Below are 23,482 nucleotides of genomic sequence, written 5' to 3'. Positions count from 1 at the left end.
CATTCTGAAGGTTTGCCGGAAATAAAATAAGAGCAAAAAATACATTTTTAAAAAAATATTGCCCTTGATTTTATTACTCTTTGAAAGCTGGTTATTTGACACAGTTTATATTTTTGTTTTGAAGAGCTATGATAAGCCATGACCCTCTAAGGCTAACATCAAATAAAATTTCAGCTCTCCTGATCAACCCTGGTAAACAGCAAGGTTACATTAAAAATGCTACAGAGATGGCTTCCTGACTATTCTCATCCCTTAAAAAGGCTGACATTTTTACTTTTTTTTTTTTGTCCTCATTGCATATTTTCAGAAAATGGCATCATAACTAAACAGGAATGTCAAGGATACAACAATCACTGCTGCCTCTCCCAGTAAAACACAACAGAAGGAAGCTGGCAGGACTGTGTTTCAAAAAAGACAATGCTATTCCATGCAGAAATGACTGATCTGTGAAACACCTTGACGAATGCAGCCAAAACGTTTATGCCTTCAAGGAGAGACTGAGCAAGTTCACAGAAAAGAGAACTTTGGGGGTACTAACTAGGCAGAACCATCTCAGGAAGCCCCTGAGCAGCAAACCAGAAGCAAGGAGAAAATTCCGGAAAATATATTGAGTGTTTTACTCGGGTGATTGTGATAGGACAAGGGGAAATGGCTTTAAACTACAAAAGAGGAAATTTAGATTAGATATTAGGAGGAAGTTCTTCACTCAGAGGGTGGTGAGGCCCTGGCACAGGCTGCCCAGAGAAGCTGTGGGTGCCCCATCCCTGGAGGTGCTCAAGGCCAGGCTGGATGGGGCTTTGGGCAACCTGGTGTGGTGGGAGGTGTCCCTGCCCATGGCAGGGGGTTGGAACATGCTGATGATCTTTAAGGTCCCTTCCAACCCAAGCCGTTCTGTGATTCTGTGACAAGTGCGTAATGATACTGTTCCCTTTCTGCTTACTTTCAGCCACCACTATCAAACAGGGTAACAGACTATATAGAGTTGTCTTAAATCTGTAAATTCTTAGTTACATCTGAAAAATGTAAAAGTGGGGCAAGTGGGGCAATCACACCACTCAAGCAACCGACTTCTCTTAGAAAAATCAACAAGCTGATGCAGGGACAATTCAGATTTATTTTTTTTTTTAAACAAATCTGTTCAAAAACATGATGCAAGATTTTTATTGAACAGCTGAAATGAAAGTCAGCTTCAAAGCCACAGACAGTAAGCACCTGTTTCTTGAAATGCCATTGCTACATTAGCATTGGCCCCCTCAGAGAACTGTGGGGTACATGCATGACTTTTGACAGAGGATTTGTGCACTGGTGAGTGGGCACTTGTTTGCCCAGAAATCAAAGTCCTTAGCTTCACAACCTTATTTTTAAACATCAGATCCACAGGGTTGTTGAGGTCTGTGGAAACCGACTTTACTGGGATCTGTAGAGTTCCCAAGCAACAACATCAGATAGTCCTCTTAACACTTCTCAGCCAAACAAGCACATTATTGTTCATTGGTACACTGGTAAAGTTGAACCTGTAGACAGTTTTCACCCAATTTCTAACAACTTGCCCAAGACTGGAAGAAAAATGTAGGACAAAGATGCAGAGTTTTGCCAAGTCACCCAGGAAAACATTCTCCAGAATTCAGGTTTCTTTTTCATGTCCTTCCACCATCCTCAACTAAAAGGCTTTCATAAAGAAAGCTTAATCCATATCTTTGATATTCCATGGATGTTCATCCTGGAATGTGCCAGTGAGAGGTGGAAGTTATAGCTGACTGCATATGTCACCTCAAAAGGTTAATTCCTTCTCATTCGGGGGGGAAGGATGAAAAAAAGTGAGTAGATAAAAAACAGGTTATACATACTCTGCATTTAAACAGGTATCTTTAATACTTTACACAATGAAAGAGGTTTATACATTTTCCTTACTTGTTTTTTTTTGTTGTTGTTGTTGTGTTTGTTTTTGTGTGGTTTTTTTTTTTGATTCCTCTCCCAAAAGTCAATGTTAAAATGAGATTCTCAGGCTAAAACCAGATATTTTCTACTGCTGAATTCCAGACTACAAAAACCTCTCAGATAAAAACACAGGAATTAAACTCCGCAAGAATGCTCCAAAATTTTAATCTGAAGAACAAAGAAGAATGTAAAGTAAAAAGTGTTTTAATGACAAAGTTTGTTCTAAAATTGGGAAAGGGAAGCACTCTCTGGTTAACCAAGGCTCTTTATAGTACGGGTTTTAAACTTTTTGAGAAATCCATTGTTAGACACAAGACCTTTCCCAGGCTGCACTAATTTTCTTTTCAGATGAATCTCACTGAGCTTCCCAACCAAAAAAAAAAAAGGCAATTACTTGGATTTTGTTCACAAATTAACCTAGCTTTTTTTCAGTTTGGATCCTGAAGCAAAGGGGTTTAACAAATCAATGAAGTCTGAAAGCAGAAAGGCATACAAGAAATAAGTGCTACTATTAATGCTTGTACTTCTTCTTGTAAATGGGAGGCAGACCAAAAAACACAGAGAAAATATTGTGATTCCCATTCATGCTAGTCACCCAGAGTGGAGCACTCTGTACATAGCCATGCGCCGGGCTGTGCTGACATGGAACATCTTCATAGTCGCCTTTATCTTTTGTCTTTTACAAGCATCTGTATTTTATTCAGTTTTTACCTTGATCAAACACCTGAAAAAGTCTATGATATTTTAATATAGAATAGGGAGAGCAGGCAAGCCTTCTGTTCATAACAACAAAGTGTTTACTAAGCCCTTCCTTTAACTGCAAGGTTTTCCTGACTGACAAAAAAAGCAGAGCAGATTAACTCAGCATCACAGCCAGCCTCCACAAGGTAAGAATTCATTTCACCTTTATTATTTTTCTTGCCTGGTTAACCCCTAGAAAGATTTAAAATAATGTTGGGGGGCCTGCAGAACAGTTAAGCAGACACTATAAGTAGACACTGAAGATGATTAGAATCACCAGTGAACGCGTAAGCATGCGCCACGCTGGAACGATCTCTCCTCCCCTCCTTACCCCCAAACAGGACCCATGAGGGCACAGAAGATTTCACAACATACTGAAATTAAGGCAAGTGTAGCAGACTATCCAGAAATCTAGTTTGTCTTTATATAGTACATCCACAGATGCTTCTAAACACAGAAATGGCATATATTAAATGTGCCTTCTATACAAGTAAAGTATCTATGGCTTATACAAGACGACGGTAACATAGATGTCTAATAAAAGAATAGCATTAAGCTTTCTGCAGAGAAACACAACCAGGAGAACAGCAGTTACCGACAAGAAAGCCAGCTACAACAAAATACCCTGAAAATGACAACTGTACTTTAAATACTATGCCTCTTTAAATGAATGTAATGAGTTTTTTTTGTTTGTTGTTTTATTTCCAAAAACAAATAGAACACCATGATTTCTTATAGAAAAATATTTCTTCCAAACCTCAGTCCACTCTGAGGGGTTAGGGAGCCACCACATTAAGACACTACACAAAAAAAGTCTTTGCAATGAATTAGCCAGAAACTCTCCCTCAATTCCTCCCCATCAAAAAATTTCAGTCACCTCGTTTTCAGACTATCCAGTCCTGTTTCTTGTCCCCATACTACTCCTATATGTTCTGCTACAGTTCCATTAGTAATTGTATGCCTTTTTCCTTTTTACAATTCTGCTGTGTTCTTTAATAACCCCTTGAATTTACACAGTGACACCCTCTCACCAGTAAGTGATTTAAGTATCAGTATTACACACAAAACTTGAGCTGAAATGCATTATTGATTTTCACACTGCATTCATTTCTGCCTTCAAGTGCAAAGCTCCAAGCAGCTTTCCTTTCTGAGTGAATTGACTCATGGGGGACCTCAACTACATCTCATCCCTGCCATTGTAATTCAGCATTTTGGCATACATACAGCAGAGAAAGTGCCAGAGTCCAGGCTAATCTCCATCTAACAGCAGACCATTGCCACATGGGTTGTAATTTTATCATTACTTTTATTAGTTATTGATACAGATGAGTCATCTGCTAATAGAGGTTCACCTACTGCTGTCCCATTCAGTCCGAAAATGGCCTGTGACTTCCTACCATGTCCTTTAAAGTGGCTTTGCTGGCATCTCTGATATCCTTTCCGTGCCTGAAGACATTAAGATAGCCTGAAGTCACACCACTTTGTTCCAATGTTATCTCTTCCCACATCTGAATACAATCCTCATTAGTCCAGCACATTTATCAAAATGCTTTTCAATGAAAGGTGACTTAAGTTGATTACGTAATGGCAATAATTTAGCATTATTTAATGGTATTACATAATAGTTGGTGGACACAGAGAATACATCACTGCAGATCAAAGCGTCACCTTCCCCTTGAACTTGCCTATCACATGTCTTGCATCCTATATAATGGATGTTTGCAGAATGCCCAAAGGAAATCTTTATTATTTCTTGCTTCTGTTGTTTCCAGTGTGTGAATGCTTCTTCTATTTTTTACTGTTTAAGGCCAAAAGAGACTGAAAAAACACATACATTTCTGCAAAGATCTGTCACAGAAGGTGAGCTTTGCTTTATTCTAATTACAGAAATCTTTCCTACTGCTAAGGTATCATTCTCCTTCATTCGCTCCTCCTCTGAAATCCACATCCCAACAGAATGACTGAGAATGACTAAAAGATTAAAACTTGTAATTTCATTTTAATTTAATAGGATTAAACCTATAAACCTTGTATTTTCATTTTTAAGTTAGAAATTACATGTTTCAAGTCTTCAGCAGTCTGATATTTTAGCAGTTACCTATGATGGAGAAAAACCTCTGGCATCCAAGTAAGTTTTTGCTTTTACAAAAATTCTTAGCGCAGTGCAGATTGCACTGTTGAAAATCGTTAGAGAATTAATATAAGGATAAACACAGAGGAAGCATCTTGGCAGATTTTAACAGACATAATTTCAAATCAAAGTATTAAAAGCAGTCCTCCTTTACACAGTTTTAAATGAAGAACAAGTAAGCACTTTTAAACAATTCAAACATCTGGATTCGGTCTGACAGTAACTATGGACACCATTAGCCCAAAGCAGAAGAACAGAAACTGTGCACCTGATTATAAGGCATCACAGACAAATTAGGCCAGCATCAATATGTTTCTACAGACTAAGCTCTAGCCATCCTGCAATCTTCAGGGCAAAGGCCAAGAAATACGTATTTTACTTGTTTTGATAAATCAATTGCAGATATTTATGACATGCAGATTATTTAAAAACAATTCAGAAAGGTAGGTTCCTCTCACTACTTTGAGGTCAAAAACAGCTGATTCTATCTCAAGAAGTGACCTCTGTGGTACAGACAGATTCACCAAGCATGGTTTCAGGTGGTTTGCTCACTCTACACCAATCCTTGGGGAAACTCGTAAGTGCAAGCTATCTGAGAAAGAGCAAAAGAAACAAGGCACAGTGGAAGCCGAAACTGGATCCTACTGCAGACAGCTGTGGGTGATAGAAGTGCTCCGCAAGGAAACAGTTGGGTACTTCTCCCTCTTCCTACTCCTTTCCCTTTCCTCCCCACCAAAGAAGGGGAAGTTCCCGTCAGGTATCACTGCCAGGGGTTGAAAGACCAAAGCCAGCCCCCAGCCGCCTCTACGCCTGGCAGCCCACAGCACCTCGCAGAGCAGCCATGGCCACAAAGCCTGCACACGACTTCAGAAACTGCCCCGGGAGAAGGGGAAGAGCCTCCTACCTTTGCAGCTTACCATCAGCTTAGGGCACTCTGCTTTATTACTGCAAATTTAACTGTTCCAGGCTGCCCTGCTGTAGGAAATGATGCATAGGCTGTAAATTTTAGGGTCTACTCTCAACACCAGTGCATGGGGAATTAAAGCACATAATTCCCACTAGTGGTAAGTGGTAAATGGAAAGCTAAAGAACAGGGGATGGAAACAAAAGAAATGTTACTGTACAAGAACCCTTGCAAGAAATCCTATTAAAAACTAATTACAAATTTTACACTTTTTGATGCACTGCAGAATCCCCTTAAAATTCTCTATCTTGGTTTCAGTTTCTAAAATTAGCTGAAGAAGTGGTATTTGGTCATGAATGAAATAAATTTGGCCCACAAAGGCAAAACTAAGACACGTATTGTAACTTTGGAAAAGGGCACATCAAGTTTCAGATCAGAAACTAGTAGGATGCAGGTTTAGATCTGTATCCAATGTATCAAAAACAATAAAGATTGCTTATGAGTGTTACCAATAAAGAAATATACAAATCACATACAATTATCCTTCCTTTCAGAAGCACTCAATCATTTCAAGCTTGCAAGAAACTTCTCGTCCCATTTCAATAGCTGAAAAACACTTAAATGACAATACAGAAACTTGTTTAAAAGATTACTCAAAATTCTTCTGCTAACACATACTCGATGTAATTATATTTTTATTTTGACCATTTATTTACAAACCACTTTTGAAGCACTGTGACAGCAATAGAACATTTTAAAGGTTGGAGGTTTGGGGTTTGTTTTGAAGTTTTCCATGCCAAAAATATCTACCTTAAAAGCAGTGTTAGTCAGCCAGTGCCACTGATATCATACTAAGAAACTATACAGCCTGAAGTTATCATTTACAACTCTATTTTCCTTCCTCCCAAACATACAGAAATACAAATCAGCAAAACAAACAGCTGAAGATATGTAATCAGTGAGCTCAGAGACGGGCACATACTGTTGCTTCCTTTTCTTTATCTTACCAACAAATAGAACCCTTTTCCCACAGTACCAGCATACACCTTCAAAACTTACAGGTTGCTGGTCCGCTCTATAACAAAGCCCTGACACATAACTCCCTGCTTTCCCTTCACTCTTTTCTCTAATTCACTCCTATTCTAGAAAAAAAATAAGGTCCAGTTCTGAAATTCTAATAACAGGGAAAAAAAAACAGTCTTGGAAAATCACTGTTCAAAGTTCACACTGAACATGTAATGCTACTGGAAGTGCATTAAACTGGACCACATCTAAGTGACAATGAGGTATGTTTTATTGTACCTTCTGATATAAGGTCAATTTTGCAAAAACAGGAATCCTGCAAAGCAAAAGCTCAGAGATAGCTCTTATCTGCAACTCTGAACACCGGTAGGCTCACAACCAAGCTGCGTGTAGAATACATCTACGTTCACCAGTGCTCAGTTCAATGACTACATGAACAACGACTTCAGCCATCTGTCAATTTTCTTTTCTTGGCTCCCATCTCTTCTTCATCTCAGTATTTGCTTTTGCTACCTGCTTCATAGATATTATATGATCTGAACAAAATTATTCCATTATACTATGAAGAAAATGGCCAGAAACTGCAAATGATGTAAATCTACCCTCTAACAACTTAAAAACATTACCCCTTGTCCTACCACTACAAGCATAAAGTGGGATGTGGCACCCCTGTACACTATAAATAATCCCTACCATTACCCCTTGTTCTGTTTCAGGTGTACCTTGCTATGCCACAAAATTCAAGAGCCGATCTGTAACTATGTGCTTACAGTAATTTTTCTACCAGGGAAAGAAGTTTCCTAATAAAAAGCCCCTTACTGTTTTCAATAGGAAATAACAATAAACTTTCCAATTCAAACATTTGACCACCATTCCAAAGATTACACATAAAAGCTTCTTTTTGCTCTTCTCATGTGTTTCTCAGTTGTACAATCAATTCATGTTAAATCATCTGTCTTGGAGCAAGCAAGGGCAACTTCCCTTCACTAGTAGTGAGTCCATTGGCTCCACAGCATCAAGTCCTCTCTTGAGAGTGCATGGAGGTGAAATGGGAAGACTTAAGCCTCTAGGAGCATGAGTAATGCAATTTTGATGTGCAATTATAACTTATTTATAAACACTGCAGAGACAGTTTTGCTCTAACGAGCTCAGGTACCAGCAACAACAACACTGTAGCATTACAGTGCTCAGGTTTAGTTAATCAGCTGATCAAACCCAAGCATTTAACTAAGTCCAGGCAAGTTCCTTCATATGTGCTTCTATACTTACACTGCTAAGTGTACTTGAGCCAGCTAATTCAACAGCTATTGCAGTATTTCTCAGAGCTACAACTTAAACCTCAGAAATTTACTATGCATATTCTTCTTTTTCTCCATGTTTTATTTTTCTACTGTACAAGTGACTGTTTAACCGAATTTCAAGCTGCTTTCATAAAGCATCCCAAAAACGGCTAAATTCTACTTCTTCACCCTTCAAAACAAGGAACTCCCAAGTTCATCCGCTAATTAGGCACTCTACTGCTGCAGTTTGCTTTGATCTCAACAACAATCAGCTTCTGATGTTCTGATGATATAAGCCCGATTAAGCTGCAATCAAGGAGTTAAAGGCAAAATAACGAGACAGGAATGCAGTATCTCCTGCTCTCATCTCAGACTATTACATGATGCAGAATCCACATGTCAAAGAATATGGAAATTATCCCCTAGCATACAGGGAAGCAATATCAACCGAACTATACACACTGACTGAAGCCTTAAGTGACAAAAGTAACTGACAATGACAAATATAACCTAATGGCATCTCAAACACTACTGCACCAAGAATCATTTGAAAATATATATTTCATAGCAGAATATATTTGTTTCGTCAGTAGAAGACAGTCTTATACTGCCTGCTTAAAAAAGCAATTTTCTCAGGTATGTAATTATGGAATACGTTGCTTACATCTCTTCCTACTAATTCTGGAAAACATTTAACATGTGGTAACACACTTTATGGAAGCGTTAGAGGGAGGCACTGAGAAGACTCCGGGACGTGCTCTGTGCAGGCAGCGACACTGGATGAGATGGTTTGTGCCTCCCCACTCCCCACGGTGGTGTGTAGTTCACCTGGATGTGGAGCCTCCCTCCTTTTGCCCCCATCACCAGGCAGCGGCACCCTCAGCTGAGAAAACTCCCCAAACCAACCAGGTCCAGTCCCACCACGCATCATGACAACGAAAACTATTATGAAACGTACTTCTGGTCTGATGTGTGGCGGGAAGAAAGCTTAGGAAGGAAAATTTCCTGCAGAAAGGGATGCCTGACAGAGCATCGGCACAGGCCGCCATCCTTCCCCTGCATCCCGCTGCGGTGAGGTTCTGGAACTGGAGACGCATCAACAAGGTCCCTGGAGCTGTATCCCCAGAGACAGCTATGAAGTCACCGGGCTTCTCACACAGGGGCACTCGGATAATTAATTAGGCCCCTAACTGGAAGTCAGCAAACAATTCTGAGATAGTACAGAGGAAATAAGGAACACTTCCTCTTATCTACTTCTATCGACCATCAGTGATAAGAACAATCTTTTTAAAACGCTTGTCACTAAAGCAATTACATCCTAGTGACAAAAAACCATTGTAGGGAATGGGAAGGTAGCACTGCCAAAGAGGTTTCAGAGCACACTCCGGTGATTTTACACTCCACTCTCCCCAGCCACCAAGTTGTATCAAGCTTCTGACATTAAGGTTTAATGAGCTAATCTGCATATCAGCAATATTAATGAAAAATGTCACGCAATACAGGATTAGCGAGAACTCCAAATTTCTGCCACTGCCAACTGCTCTCCTACACGCAAGGGGACAGCCTACAAGTCCTGACAGCACATGCCAACCCTCAGATAACTGAACAGCTTGTTCTTCATGGCCCATAACGCTGTTGATCTTTCTGCTAATCACTCTAAGTAGAGTGATGAATCTCTAATGTGAAAACCAGACTGAGAATCTCTGAATTTACTTCAAGTCAACCACATTATTTATATGGGAATTGCAATCACTGCTGGCAATATTTAGATGACTAATGACTTAGAGGTGGGAAGCTAATCAAAGGAGGAACAACAATAAAAAACACATACATCCCAAGATTTATTTATTTATTTTTGGTTTTAGCTCTCCAGCAGGCCAGAAAGTTAACCAGAGTTAACTTTATTAAAGTGATGTAGGATCTTTGGATTAAAAACGCTGTAAAACAAAAACTGTATGCATTATCTCACTAGTGTTTGTGTAAGATCAATTTAAGGTTAGCAAGATAACGGCTCTACCACAATTAGAGACAATTAGCTCAGCAGGAAGTCTGTTTCTAGGCAGTTATCAATGAGATAACAGAAGGCAAGATAAGAAGTTCAAACTATAGGTAACAAAGTTTAGTGGGTTTTGCTTTTGTGCGTGCCTTTTTTTTTTTTTTAATACATCTAACTGTGCAGCATAGGACAACTGAACTAGCTACAGCATCCTGCAAAATGCAAATTCTCATCAGCAGTACATATTCATACAGTTCAGAAGAGAGGCAAACAGCCATCTTCAAGTGTTGTATCAGAGCAGCTGAGCAGACCGAACAGAGCACACCACACACTGTGCTGTGAGCTAAGGAGCAGCAATGGGATATGAAAGCAAAGACAATTTGATTTGCTTGTCCGAGTGGTTTCCCAGGTTAAACCCCTTCACAGTGAAAGCTCATACAATTTCTCAGCCTTTCACATCACTTTCTGCTACGAATTCTGTTTAAGCATCTCTGAACAAAGCAAAATAAATCTGCAGACGATTTCAAACAAAAACCCTCTGTCTGTAGACAGCCCTCTGAAGTTTGCAGAGATCAAGAAAACCAGCCACTGCAGAAAAGCAGCTTTTTAATTAAACATCTTTTCTCCTGATCAGAAACAAAATCCTAAAGCCCCAGCCTGCGCCTTGTTTGGAATCCATTAAGAGGCAATATAAAGGGAGAGGGGGGAGAGGCATTTACACCCGGAACACACGCAGGAGCTGACTGTCTGGAGAAGAACAGACCTGCCCTCATCTGACCAGGCTTTGGCCTCAGCCTGGCCAGTGGCAGCAGCACTGGTCAAAAGTACGGACCTCTTCCCTCTGTGTCTGAGAGACTGCCATCAGAGGAGTAGCTCCAGCTCAGCTTTGCAACAGGGCTTATCCAGCAGTTGCATGGACTGCACAAGGGTTGTGTTTGATGCCATCTGTGGTGTAAGCAGAACTTCCCAGCTCCAGTCTACCTCCAGGTAGAAGATGTAGCCAGCATGGTTACAGGAACACGGGAAGGTGGAAAGGGAACACTTCAGAGGCAGAAGCAACAGAGGGGGGAAGAAGGCAAATGTTAACTGTACAAGAAGAGCCCAGTGACTGCACTCAGGTGTCCTGCAACGGACCAGGAACCCAGAGAAACCACAGGCAGTTCTACCATCCAAACTCTTTAATGCTTTGGAAACACGACCTTCTAAGTTAGAAGAGAAACCGGTCATAAATTGCTTCCAAGTTAACCAGTACAAAATGCTTCTACCACAAAGTTGTTTTAACGCTCCTGTTCAGCAACCTAACCCAACTATGAAATATTTTTCACCTTTTCTATCTATTAAGCAATAATGCTAGCACTTCACAATAAGAGCTATTAAAGTAGATTTGCTAGACTAATATCAGGCCACATCCAGTAAAGTTTTTTCATTCAAAATTCACCTCTCCCCAAAAGTCTTCCTTCTTTCCTTCCTTGGGGATGAAGATTAAGTCAGGCAATACTGTCACAACAATTAGACTGGAGCGACTTTTCCAAAATGTAATAGCCTGGTATCTCCAGGAAGCACTATTCATTTCTTTTATTGGCCAAACTTTATTTAATGTCAGTGGTTCCCTAGCAATTTTCAACAGGAAGCAACAGTAGTTTTAGCCTCAAAAAACATGGATTTAATTTTCTTTAACTCTGAAAACATGTGGCTGCTAGATTGCTTAACACAGTGCAATTGAGCTGCACTGAATGTAAGTTCAGTCTCTATCCCCACTCTCATCCAAATTTACAACCTTTTTCTCTTGTGTTGATTTCCATTGGAAAAACCTTGTATGTCATTCTAGTTTTTCTTGTAAACCTATATAAATAGTTTTGTAATTTACTTTATCTTATTCATAGCAATAGGTTCTCAGTAACTGAAATCCTTCAGGTTTTGTAAATCCACTCAATATATTGCAACAATGCAGGCTTTTTTTTCTTCTTAGATGTCGTGCATGGTATTACTCCCTCCTGTAAAGCCTAGCAAACTCACTTAATTGGAACCTATTCCCAGAGATGAAAAAAATACTTATTTACCTCTATTAGTAGTCAGCCCTGCAGGATTTGAAATATCCTGTCTTATATAAACAAATGAAAATAAAAATTTGATTTCTTTATCATTAATACTACCTATGCTCTATGGCTCAATAATTTTGTATTTTTAACACAGAAGGGAAAGCTAAAGTAACACACTGATCAATTTACAGCTTTCATAACATTCACAGTGAGCAACAAGCACCAGTTAAGGCATATTCTGCAAACTTTTGAGCTTGTAATTTTCACTCTTGCTTTACTTACTCCCACTTAATGTATTCCTCAAAGTTCAACAAAGGTAACATTTTTGAGTGATACAGAGACTGTGCTTTAAACTATTTGAGAAATACCATTCTGAACCATTTTCCAGGGCAATAGCCTTTGTTGGACATTCTTTTTCTTTCTTTCTTTATGGACCACATGCATCTTCCTACAAATGCAAAGTCTCTAAGAAATTAAGGAGGGGATATACAGGCGCAGAAACTGACCCAAACCAAGGACAAGTCAATAAAGTTACTCGCTTTAATGCAAGGACTCTTGGATCTCTTCCAAAGCAGGCTATTCTATGATTCTGTGATATCGTGATACTTGTGGTTTCAAACCATAATAGTAACCCACTCTTAAGCATTAAGGAAGCTACAAAAAACATCCAAAAACTTAAGTATGTAGGCGAGTAAATACAAATCCAAAGTAACACTGTTACTTTTTGCTGGGCAAGTTTTGCTGGGCATTTGAAAACATTTTTGGGCATGTATCTCTGTATCTGTAGCAGTTTCTTTATTTTTTTTTTTTAAACAAAGATCATGAAAGAATACTAATGACCTTCTGTCATCAGAACGACTTTGATTAATTCAATCAGTGTTGTGAAAGCTGGTAAGATATTTTAACTACTGTATGATTCTAAGAACTTAAGGTATTCAGGTTCATTGAAAGTGCATTAGTAATAAAGCAGTTTAACACCACTGCACGCTATATTCCCAAATCCTGACATGAAACCCTGCACAACATATTGCAAGCAGACAAAAACTATATCCACTTCCTTTTATAAAGGCCTCAAGCAATAATTCAAGCACAGAAATAAAGACCAGGGACTATAGCAGCAGAGCATGTTTGCTTCATTTGTTTTCGATTACGCTGCCTTCTTCTGTTTAGCTGAAGGGTTTAACTGCAGGAAATCTCCATTTTTGAATACCACCGCTCTATTTTAAAGTCAAAAAAAACTTCTGCAGAAATAACAGTGTGATTGAAATATTTATTGTTAGTAAAAAATTAGCTTGGCACTCTGTGGTGGTTTTACCTTGCTGGGCAGCTGAGGGAAAGGGGGAGAAAATACAATGAAAGGGCTCAAGGGCTGAGATAAGGATGGGGAGATCACTCAACTGCTATCATCATAGGCAAAACAGACTCAGCATAGGGAGATTAATATCATTTATTGCCTATCACTGCCAGACTAGATCAGTGAGAAACCAACAAAAAAAAACCAACAAATTAAAGACACCTTCTGCCCATCCACCCTCTTCCACCTCCTCCCCCCGAGTCGTACAGGGAAACAAAAATGGGGGCTGCGGTCAGTCTATAGCACTTCGTCTCCGCCACTCCTTCATGGTCACTCTGTGCCCGTGCCCCTGCCCCTGCCCCTGCCCCTGCCCCTGCGTGGGCTCCTCTCCACGGGCTGCAGCTCCGGCCCGGGGCCTGCTCCTGCGGGGGCTCTCCATGGGCCGCAGCCTCCTCCAGGCCACATCCACCTGCTCCACCGGGGGCTCCTCCACGGGCTGCAGCGTGGAGATCTGCTCCGTGTGGGACCCGTGGGCTGCAGGGGGACAGCCTGCTCCACCAGGGGCCTCTCCACAGGCCGCAGGGGAACTGCTGCTGCCTGCCTGGAGCACCTCCTGCCCTCCTGCTGCACTCACCTGGGGGCTGCAGGGCTGCTTCTTACTCCTCTCTCCCAGCTGCTGTAGCACAGCAGGCTTTTCCCTTTCTTCAAAATACTGCAATAAATAGTATTATGCTAACTGTTTAGAGTGTCTTCCAGCATAAGAACAAGTAGAGGGGTAGAAAGGAAATTAGAAGAGGAAATACCTTAAATGCACTTCTCAGAAGCTCACTGAGGAAGAGTCAGCTCTATCTGCCATTTTGTAACCCCAAAAACACTTTTGATCATCATACACAATTTAGAGCCGGGACAGTCATATTGCAAGTAAATGACAATTCAGCTTTCTCTGCTTTGAATTTCACCTGATTTTGGTATCAACCAACATAACTTGGACAAAACAAGATAGATGCTGAGTCCAATATTTATCAATTCCGGGAAGCTCTTTAACTCTTTAAAATCTATTGTCCCTATCACAATGCATTTCAGGAATACATTTGAGTGGCAAATTCTAGTGAGTTTTAAAATTCTTTATCCTCAAATACACAAAGCAAGGCCCAGATAACTTGTCCCTATATTTTCACACTCATTTCTCTCATACATTCAATGACAAGCACTCTTCAGCGAATGCTGCAGCCATGCAGCTCCCAGGACCCAGTCACAGCTTTGGCATCTGAAATCTTTCACTGCAGCTTACACAGACACCAGGGCAGGGAGGGTACGAGCCTTCCTCATGAGTCCTGGCTACCTGCTACCATGGCATAGCTTCACAGAAGAGAAGACATGGTCCATAGCCAGGGCTAACTGGCAGTGCCCCTCCACCCCTGGGAGTGCTCAGCCAGATAAATGAGGCCATATTGCTTTTCCTTTAATGAAATCAAGTCTAAAAGGACCATCTGTGTACTAGAGCTCCTTGAGGAAACAAGATGTATGCGAGATCCCATGGATGAATGCATGTAAGTACATTTCAAACAACCCTTAAACTGCCAGTCTGCCAGATAAATGCCACAACCCCCCCAAAATTTCAAGAACTAGGTCATTTCCAGTATATGCTCAGCCACCTATCAGCACCCCAAAAAGAGAGCTTCCAATATGATCTCACCCCACTGGCTACTGGTTAGCACACATGGAAGAGACTTTATATATGTCCAGGTGGGACACACACCTCCCACCAGGAGTCTGGCCCCAAGGCCAACCCCAGGGTTGAGGTGCCATCAGGTCTAGAGCTGCTAAACCTCCAAGTGACTATGTCCACACCCCAAACTCACCAGTCAGAGCTCCTCCAAGGCTTCCTCTTCTGAGCTGTCTCCCATCTTCACTCAGTTGCCTCTTAAATTTAAAAGGTTTTCCAGGGCCAGAAGAGACCTCGGGATTGCTGGATTTTCGAAAAGGCATAGGTGGGGGGGATAATATGTGATCAAGCTGAAAAGAAGCACAGGAAAAAAGACACTGTTTACATGTTTATCTTACCCTACCAAAATCAACCAACAACAACAAAAAAATGAAGTTTCCTTTGCATAAAAGTTACGGTATTCAGAAAAAAAAAAAAAGTGTATAAAAAGATCTTAAAGTAATTAAAATGCAAACAAACTGAAAATTTTCCAAGTGCCCCATTTGTAGCTGGCTATACACAAAAGCCATCCTCCTCACAGGGCTTACAGCACATCCTACCACACTCCCATACAAGGAACATTTTTCTCCCGTTGTCCCATCTCGAGGTACAAAGGGATCAGGCTTAGGATGAGGCTTAAGCTTATGTGACCTTCCATAAAGCAGCCTTTTTGCAGGTGTGAACCATCTGAACTTGCAACCTCTGCTCTTGCCAGTATTATTCTTCAGCAATCTCTTCACAGCTTTACCTGAGCAGACACTAGATGGCACTGTACAATCAAAATGCAAACCACTGCCTAGTCTAAGAAAAACGCTGAAAAATAGATTTATCAATGCCAGTGGGGAAAAAAAATGTTTAAATTATTCTGTTTATAAAGCTGGCATTCATTCATACTGACTTCAACATGAGTGTAAAAACAAATCCTCATCCTTCAAATTCTGTTCCTCTCATCATTCCTACACAACATTTCAGCCTTCTAGTTTTGGCAGTACATTTGATGTCTCAATATTTTGCTAAATTTGCAAAAACAAAAAGAAGAAAACAAGTGAGCATATACCTGATGGTTTCATCCTCTCTGTCCACAGAAAAGAAGGAGTGAAGGTCAACTCCAGTCACCTATGAAGATGCACAGTGAAGGCCCTTTTTGCCTAAAGTTAATTGTATAGCAAAGTACTACGTATGCTGCAAGGCATTTTAAATTGCCTATGTTCAGAGTATATTTTGTATTTATTATTTCAGGTTATGTAGCGTTTTTTATTCTTTGTTGTTAAATCAAATCCAAAGCTCAATGGAAGTGTTTGCAGATACACTTCCAAAAAATCAAAAACAGTGTTTTCTGAATCTGCTTCCTCAGCATATTAAGATTCATTCATGTCAAGGCCAAGACACTGAAGTGACTGATTAACTCAAAGCACACTCCTAGAGCGATTTCCTAAATCAGGCGGGGCTTGGGGGTCACACAGAATATTTAATTAACCTTTGTCATTTAATTAACCATTTGTCATTCATGAATGCAAGTATTTCCAATATACCTCAATTTCCAAGTGCTAAGGTACCTCACAAGGTGAATATACAAATCGGTTATATTAAAAAGGAAATGGCTGACAACATCTGGCAGCAAGGTAAAGCATTTGCCTACCAGCTTCTAGGAAACACTGTTTTTAGACTTCTAAGGTGACTACTAAGCAAATACTCAAAGGGTCTTCAATTCCTTAAACTGCTCACCAGCAGACAGACAGCAATGACTGCTCGACACTGGACTCTGTGCATCTGAAAACAGCATGATCCCATCAGGGTTTTAGGTGTTATTGGCAAATATTCACGTACTTTAAGACAGGCTCACTCTTCAAGGAAACCAACCCTATTTTGTTTTTTTTTTCCTTGCATAAGGTTAAGACTTCACACACAGAAACAATGGCACGCAGCTCCCTGCACACTACACAGCACTTAACAGAGCTAGAGCCCTCCTCCCGCAATGAAGCCTCTACTTGTCATCAAACTGTGTTGTGGAATACACAAAGTTCTTTATATTTCCAGTTAAGCTGCGCTCCTTTTTTTTCCACAGCTTTTATTGAAGCACACATGGTTTCAGAGGAAAGTTTAGTATGAGACTACGGTACAGAGCAGTACAGTACTGTCCTGGCCTCCAGGTCATATTTAAGATGCTTTTATATTGCCCAAACTGGCAGCCTCAGAAAAGTACTATTTTTGAAGAGTAAGAGACAGTGTAAGTATCTACCAGACACTGTTTCAACAGCAGCACCCAGCTATCACTCACTCCCTTGCAAAACCACCTCTGTACTGCTAAGTGGCTTTACCAAAACTAAAACTTCTGTTTGATGCGATTTAGGAAACAACTTCAGGCACACAAACTTTTCAGCTCTTGTATGGAAAGGGAGAAGACTACACCACGCAGCTTGCACAGAAGCTACCAGCCACGAGGAAGTCATCATGACCCCACACAACGTGGCCATGCCAGAGGTCCTACAAGTGGAGGCTCTCAGGAACCAGACCAGGAACCAGGGGAGGGAAGAAAAAGAGGGGAAAGCAGGGAGACATCCTTATAACAACTTGAAAGCTCCCGTGCATTTCTCAGACATGAGAAACAGGGGAATGAAATGCAGTTTCTGAAGTTTTGCATTTCTTAAACACAACAGGATGAAACTCAGATTCTGTTGAAGGGGAACAGGATTCTATTACATGGAGATAAATAAAAATAAATATTCTTGCCAATGACAAAGTCAGGACCACAATATTACAGCAATATTAGGTTTCCCTGAAATACCTTCCTTGGGAACAGGATTTCATCTTAATATAGGAGCAGTCAAACTCACTATGGTAGGCTACACTTGCACAGATCCGTCAGCTGTGCTTCAGCTGGCTGTAGACAAACCTGAAGCAGCTACACCAAAAACATTATATGATCTAGCACTACAAAGAAAGAATACAAGATTTAACATTTTCATATTGATGGCAAACTCCAACTTTAAAAAAAGCAACTACACATAGATAAACAAGACATCTCTGGACACTATCCAAAGGCTCACTTTTTGCTTCCAAAGGAATGAAATAATATCTATAATATGTACAGTGTGTATTTGAAAGCATTCTGTACCTTGTAACTGCTGTTGTAGTGGGCTGAAGAGTAGACAGACTTTAACAGCCTTGATATAACAAGTCTGGTGCTGGGGAAGCATAAGGGAAATGGACTGCAGAGAGCATCCAGGCTTGCAAGCTCACCCTGAATAAGATCTCTCAAAGACCAAACGGGCAGCTACATGAACCAACTTGACCCAGACAGGCTTTCTGGAGTGAATTCAGACTCCACAGAAAAGCCTATGCAGCAGATGAAAAGGCTTTCTGTCCTCAATAAAACAGCCTTCCCCTCCTGCCAGGCACGGCATTCAAGTCCAAGCAAGTGAAACCAACAGAGAATGTTTCAGTAAGTTCTGCTTCCTTGAAGCACACAGCTGATTCTGATGAACTGTAACATGGCACACATACAGATCACACAAAATAGTTGATTCAGATACAATGACACTACAATTGTCCAGTGATAATATTATGGCAAGCTTAAATTATTGCAAGACCTATCCAAACTTGCTAATACTTATTTGAAAGCCCTCCTGGAAAGCTGAACACTAGAAACATTCACATTGTGCATCTTACTGGGTACAGATCCTACCCTGATGCGTAAGGACATGGTCATCACAGGAACTCTCTCAATTATTTTTCAACTGTCTTGGGAATCTGGAGAGGTCCCAGTACACTGGAAGCTGGCAAATGTTGTACCAATTTTCAAGAAGGGCAGGGAAGAAGACCCTGGCAACTACAGGCCTGTCAGTCTCACATCAGTGCCTGGTAAAATTACGGAGATTATTTCAGGTGTTACTGAAGCACACCTGGGGGACAATGCAGTCATTGGTCCCAGCCAACATGGGTTCATGAGGGGTAGGTCCTGTTTGACTAACTTGATTTCCTTTTATAAGATCACCCATCTAGTTGATCAAGGGAAACCAGCTGATGGGATCTTTTTGGATTACAGTAAAGCTGGTGACACGGTTTCCCGTAGGATCCTACTGGACAAAATGTCCAGCATACAGCTAAACAAAAACATCATGCGATGGGTGAAGAATTGGCTGACTGGCAGGGCTCAAAGGGTTGTGGTAAACGGGGCCGCATCAAGCTGGTGGACGGTCACCAGTGGGGTTCCTCAAGGCTCCATTTTAGGGCCAGTCCTCTTCAATGTTTTTATAAATGATTTGGATGTAGGACTGGAAGGTGTTTTGAGTAAATTTGCTGATGATACTAAACTGGGAGGAACTGTTGACCCTGTTGAGGGTGGAAAGGCCTTGCAGAGAGATCTGGACAGATTGGAGAGCTGGGCGATCACCAACCACATGAAGTTTAACAAAAGCAAGTGCCGGGTCCTGCACCTGGGACGGGGCAACCCCGGCTATACGTACAGACTGGGCGATGAGATGCTGGAGAGCAGCCCCGCAGAGAGGGATCTGGGGGTTGTGGTTGACAGCAAGCTGAATACGAGCCAGCAGTGTGCCCTGGCAGCCAGGAGGGCCAACTGTATCCTGGGGTGCATCAAGCACGGCATTGCTAGCCGGTCGAGGGAAGGGATTGTCCTGCTCTACTCTGCGCTGGTGCGGCCTCACCTCGAGTACTGTGTGCAGTTCTGGGCACCACAGTACAGAAAGGATGTGAAACTGTTGGAGAGTGTCCAGAGGAGGGCGACGAAGATGGTGAAGGGCCTAGAGGGGAAGACATATGAGGAGCGGCTGAGGGCACTGGGCCTGTTCAGCCTGGAGAAGAGGAGGCTGAGGGGAGGCCTCATCGCAGTCTACAACTTCCTCACATGGGGGAGTGGAAGGGCAGGCAACAATCTGTTCTCCTTAGTGACCAGTGATAGGACCCGTGGGAATGGTGTCAAGCTGCGACAGGGGAGGTTTAGGCTGGACATCAGGAAGAGGTTCTTCACCGAGAGGGTTGTCGCGCACTGGAACGGGCTCCCCCGGGATGTAGGCACTGCACAAAGCCTGTTGGAGTTTAAGAAATATTTGGACTGTGCTCTTAGTCATATGGTCTGAATTTTTGGATAGACCTGTGTGGAGCCAGGAGTTGGACTCGATGATCCTTATGGGTCCCGTCCACCTCAGGATATTCTATGATTATATGGTTTAGTGGGTGACATTGATAGTAGGGTGATGGTTGGACCAGAGGATCTTGAAGGTCTTTTCCAACTTTGTTGATTCTGTGATTATTGCTTTCAAGAAAACATTAAAGCAAGTAGCTTGGGGAAGGAGTGCTGCTGAAATTATACCAGGCATTTTAAATAATTTTACTCACACTGCCTCTGATCAACATATCAAATGCTTTTGCCTAGCCACAATCATAACTCTATTGGTACTTCACACTTTCTAGAAATTTGGACATTTTGGTATTTGGATGGCATACAAGCACAATAGGACAGCTGTGGTTTGGTTGGCTGCTTTTTTATTATTTATTGTGAAGCTTGCTTGACAGCAAGTTGCAAGAAATACAATAGCTGCTGGGCAGTTTCCAACAGACATCCTTCGAGGTTTTGGCCATCATATGCTTTGCCCACTGCCATTACCGCACACAGGTCAGAAGCATAAACTTTTGTCCACACGCTTTTAAAAATATGTTAGTGACTTAAGAAGTGATGGAAAAACAGAAGGCTTTTTTTTTTTCCACCCATCTATGGAACAGCACGGCAGGAAAAAAGGGAATAAAAGCATTTGAGTAGTTACTTCAGAAAGTTCAGAAAGTCACTAATTCAAAACTACAGTAACAGCCATTTACAGCTCTGACAAAGTATGTGAACACAAGTGCACTTGATTGCCCTGTATCTTTAGTACAAAGGGACTTAAGTTAGCCATTGAGTTTATACAGGCTGGTTAGCGATGTATTTTTAATCAGTACACATCTCACCACCAGTGTCTGCTGTTAATATTCACAAATGCATGGATAGTTAACTTCTGTAAAAACATTCCCTCTTCCAGTGTTAAACACCAAGAAATTCCCTTCTGACAAAGGCATGTTGAGAGACAGAAAACACACGGCAAACTCCAAACAAGTAGAACATTCTGTTCTACAAAGTTCGTTTCTTCAAACCCATTTTTACATATATTTCCTGAAAAAGATGCCCAATTATGCTGTACACATGACAAATTTCTTATAGAAGCACTGTAAAATTTAGCAGGTAATGGCTTTCACAAAACACTATTCCCCCCACACTATGAACCTTAAAAAATGGAAGACAGGGTATCATTAGAGGAGAACAGCTTAAGAACTGCGTAGAACAGAATCATCAAAATATTCTTATGAGAGACTTTTACATGTAGATTTAGAGATCCCATACAAACATGGATGGAATTTGAGCGACAATCTCGTCAAGTTCCACAGGAATTTCCTCCAGGAGAATCAGGACAGAATCAATTTGTCCTCAAACCATGTTTTTTTCCTCTGCATTTTGAAGCTATTCATTTTCTGTGTGAATAGCATCAGCTACATTCCTCTAAAGAAACTTATTCTCACACTATACTAGCCATGGACTATTAACAGCTCACCTATTCAGAAAGGATTATCTTTATGTTTTGAAAAATCTCAGTAGCATTAAATCCAGCTGTATACCATGGTGTATTTATTCTACAGCTAGAATGAATTCACTGCTCGATAATTATATCATTAAGTAGTCACATCAAGTACGCTAGCCCACATGTCCTCATGAAAATTAAGAACACAACAATCAGTTCAAAATAAGACGTAACATCAGAGTTTAGAAGTATAATTTGAGATGAGTGCAAAATCAGATGTGAGGCAGTCAGAAGGAAAACAATGGATTCCAGGAGAGGAAATCCATGCTACAAGAAGGTGAATAAGGCTAAGATAATGCAATCTCACTGATAACACCAGGATAAGAAAAATAAGCTGTTCGGAATTGCTGAGATTTGTTTCAATGATTTTGTTTCAATAAAAATGACACTGTAATGAGAACAGAACTCATCTGCTCAGCTCCACTTTTTCTTGAAACACCCACTATGGTGTTACTTCACCCTCAACCTCCCTTAATTGCTACATTAAGACAGTAATCTCATTTCCCACAGAAACAGGGAAATACAGGTATTCAGTTCTAAAAATAAAAACAAAATGTTCTATTGAGCATTTTAATTTCTTTCTCTTGAATACTGCAAAATTCCACTATGCCTCAGGTCATGTCTTATGTGCACATTAAATCCTAAGGTTCCATAAAAAAGAAGTGTGCCGCCACCTATGTTAAGCCTCCCCCAGTCAGGCATTAATCCGAATGAGATAATCACCTGAAATCTGTTACATACAACTCACTGAAAGTACAACATATTCAGCGTACTTTAGTTGCTTACTTTTTCTTCGTTATCAACCCAAAGTCCCAAAATAAAATGCTACTAATAAGCATTTTGTCAAACATGTCAAATTGCATCATACTGATCCAGATGTTTCAAGAAGCAAGAAAGAAAAACATTACACAAGTGCCATGCAGACAAAACATAAAGGAGTCTACCTGCTGGTGAAAAGATACTCAGAAATAATAACTTTTACTGAATAATTATCCAGCTAATTGCTTAAGATGAACCTAATTTCACAACCCTTCCATACCCCTCCCTGTCTCTTACATCTCAGACAAAAGTAGTGCCAGAAATAAGCATACTTCTGAGGCCAGTTAACACCTATCAGCAGATCAACAACAACTGACCCTATGTAGCAGAGCAGACTGCTAGGAACATAAATCAATCTGTTTCTTCACATTTACACTGTGTTCCTCATAGCACACCGTGCCTCCACCAGGCTCCTTTGTGAGCATTTTAAGCACAGATGCTGAAACATAATAGCCCCAAAGTGCATTTTTTTTTTTTTTTATTTTGAAGTAAACTGTGTCAGCTAGCTTTATGTATAGGGAGAAGCATGTGCTTATTGCTTAACTATTCACTCTCTCTAGATGTAATTTAATTTGGCACAGATGCTCAAGTTTTGATGAGCTGCATTGACATATATAGCAACAGTATTAAACCATTATTAACAGACAGAATATCTTCCAAAAACTAAGGACATCTTAGAATTTGTTATTAAAAAAGCATTCTAGCCAATTAAGAGTGTACTGCACTTTAGTTACTCTAGGTACGTGATGAGCATTCAGAAGAATCAAAGTAGATGTGAACAAGAAACACTACAACAGGGTATTTATAAGACACCCAAAGGCATCTGTCCTAGACGACCATCACAAGCAGGTGCAAACAAGTTTCCGGTAGGCAAAGTGCAGTAACTCATGTCTGTGATGAGCAGCCCTACTGCGTTTAGTCACAGTATCATCAACTTTTGAAGGACCCTGCTTGGGGATGCAATCCTAGCAGGGATCACACAG

General features: G+C 40.8%; 1 protein-coding gene across 6 annotated transcripts in view; it reads right to left on the bottom strand.

Annotated features, from left to right (window-relative positions):
• MAST4 (microtubule associated serine/threonine kinase family member 4) overlaps nucleotides 1-23,482 on the bottom strand; it is a 296,506-nt gene that overhangs the window by 219,001 nt on the left and 54,023 nt on the right. For all 6 annotated transcript variants that reach the window (XM_048079537.2, XM_048079538.2, XM_048079540.2 and 3 more), the window contains exon 2: nucleotides 15,209-15,362. In XM_048079537.2, coding sequence (XP_047935494.2) covers nucleotides 15,209-15,362 — 154 coding nt within the window. The remainder of the gene's footprint in view (nucleotides 1-15,208; nucleotides 15,363-23,482) is intronic.

This window comes from Anser cygnoides, chromosome Z (genome assembly GCF_040182565.1).
Source record: "Anser cygnoides isolate HZ-2024a breed goose chromosome Z, Taihu_goose_T2T_genome, whole genome shotgun sequence".
In the NCBI taxonomy this organism is placed as follows: Eukaryota; Metazoa; Chordata; class Aves; order Anseriformes; family Anatidae; genus Anser; species Anser cygnoides.
This window is presented reverse-complemented; position numbering and strand designations above follow the sequence as displayed.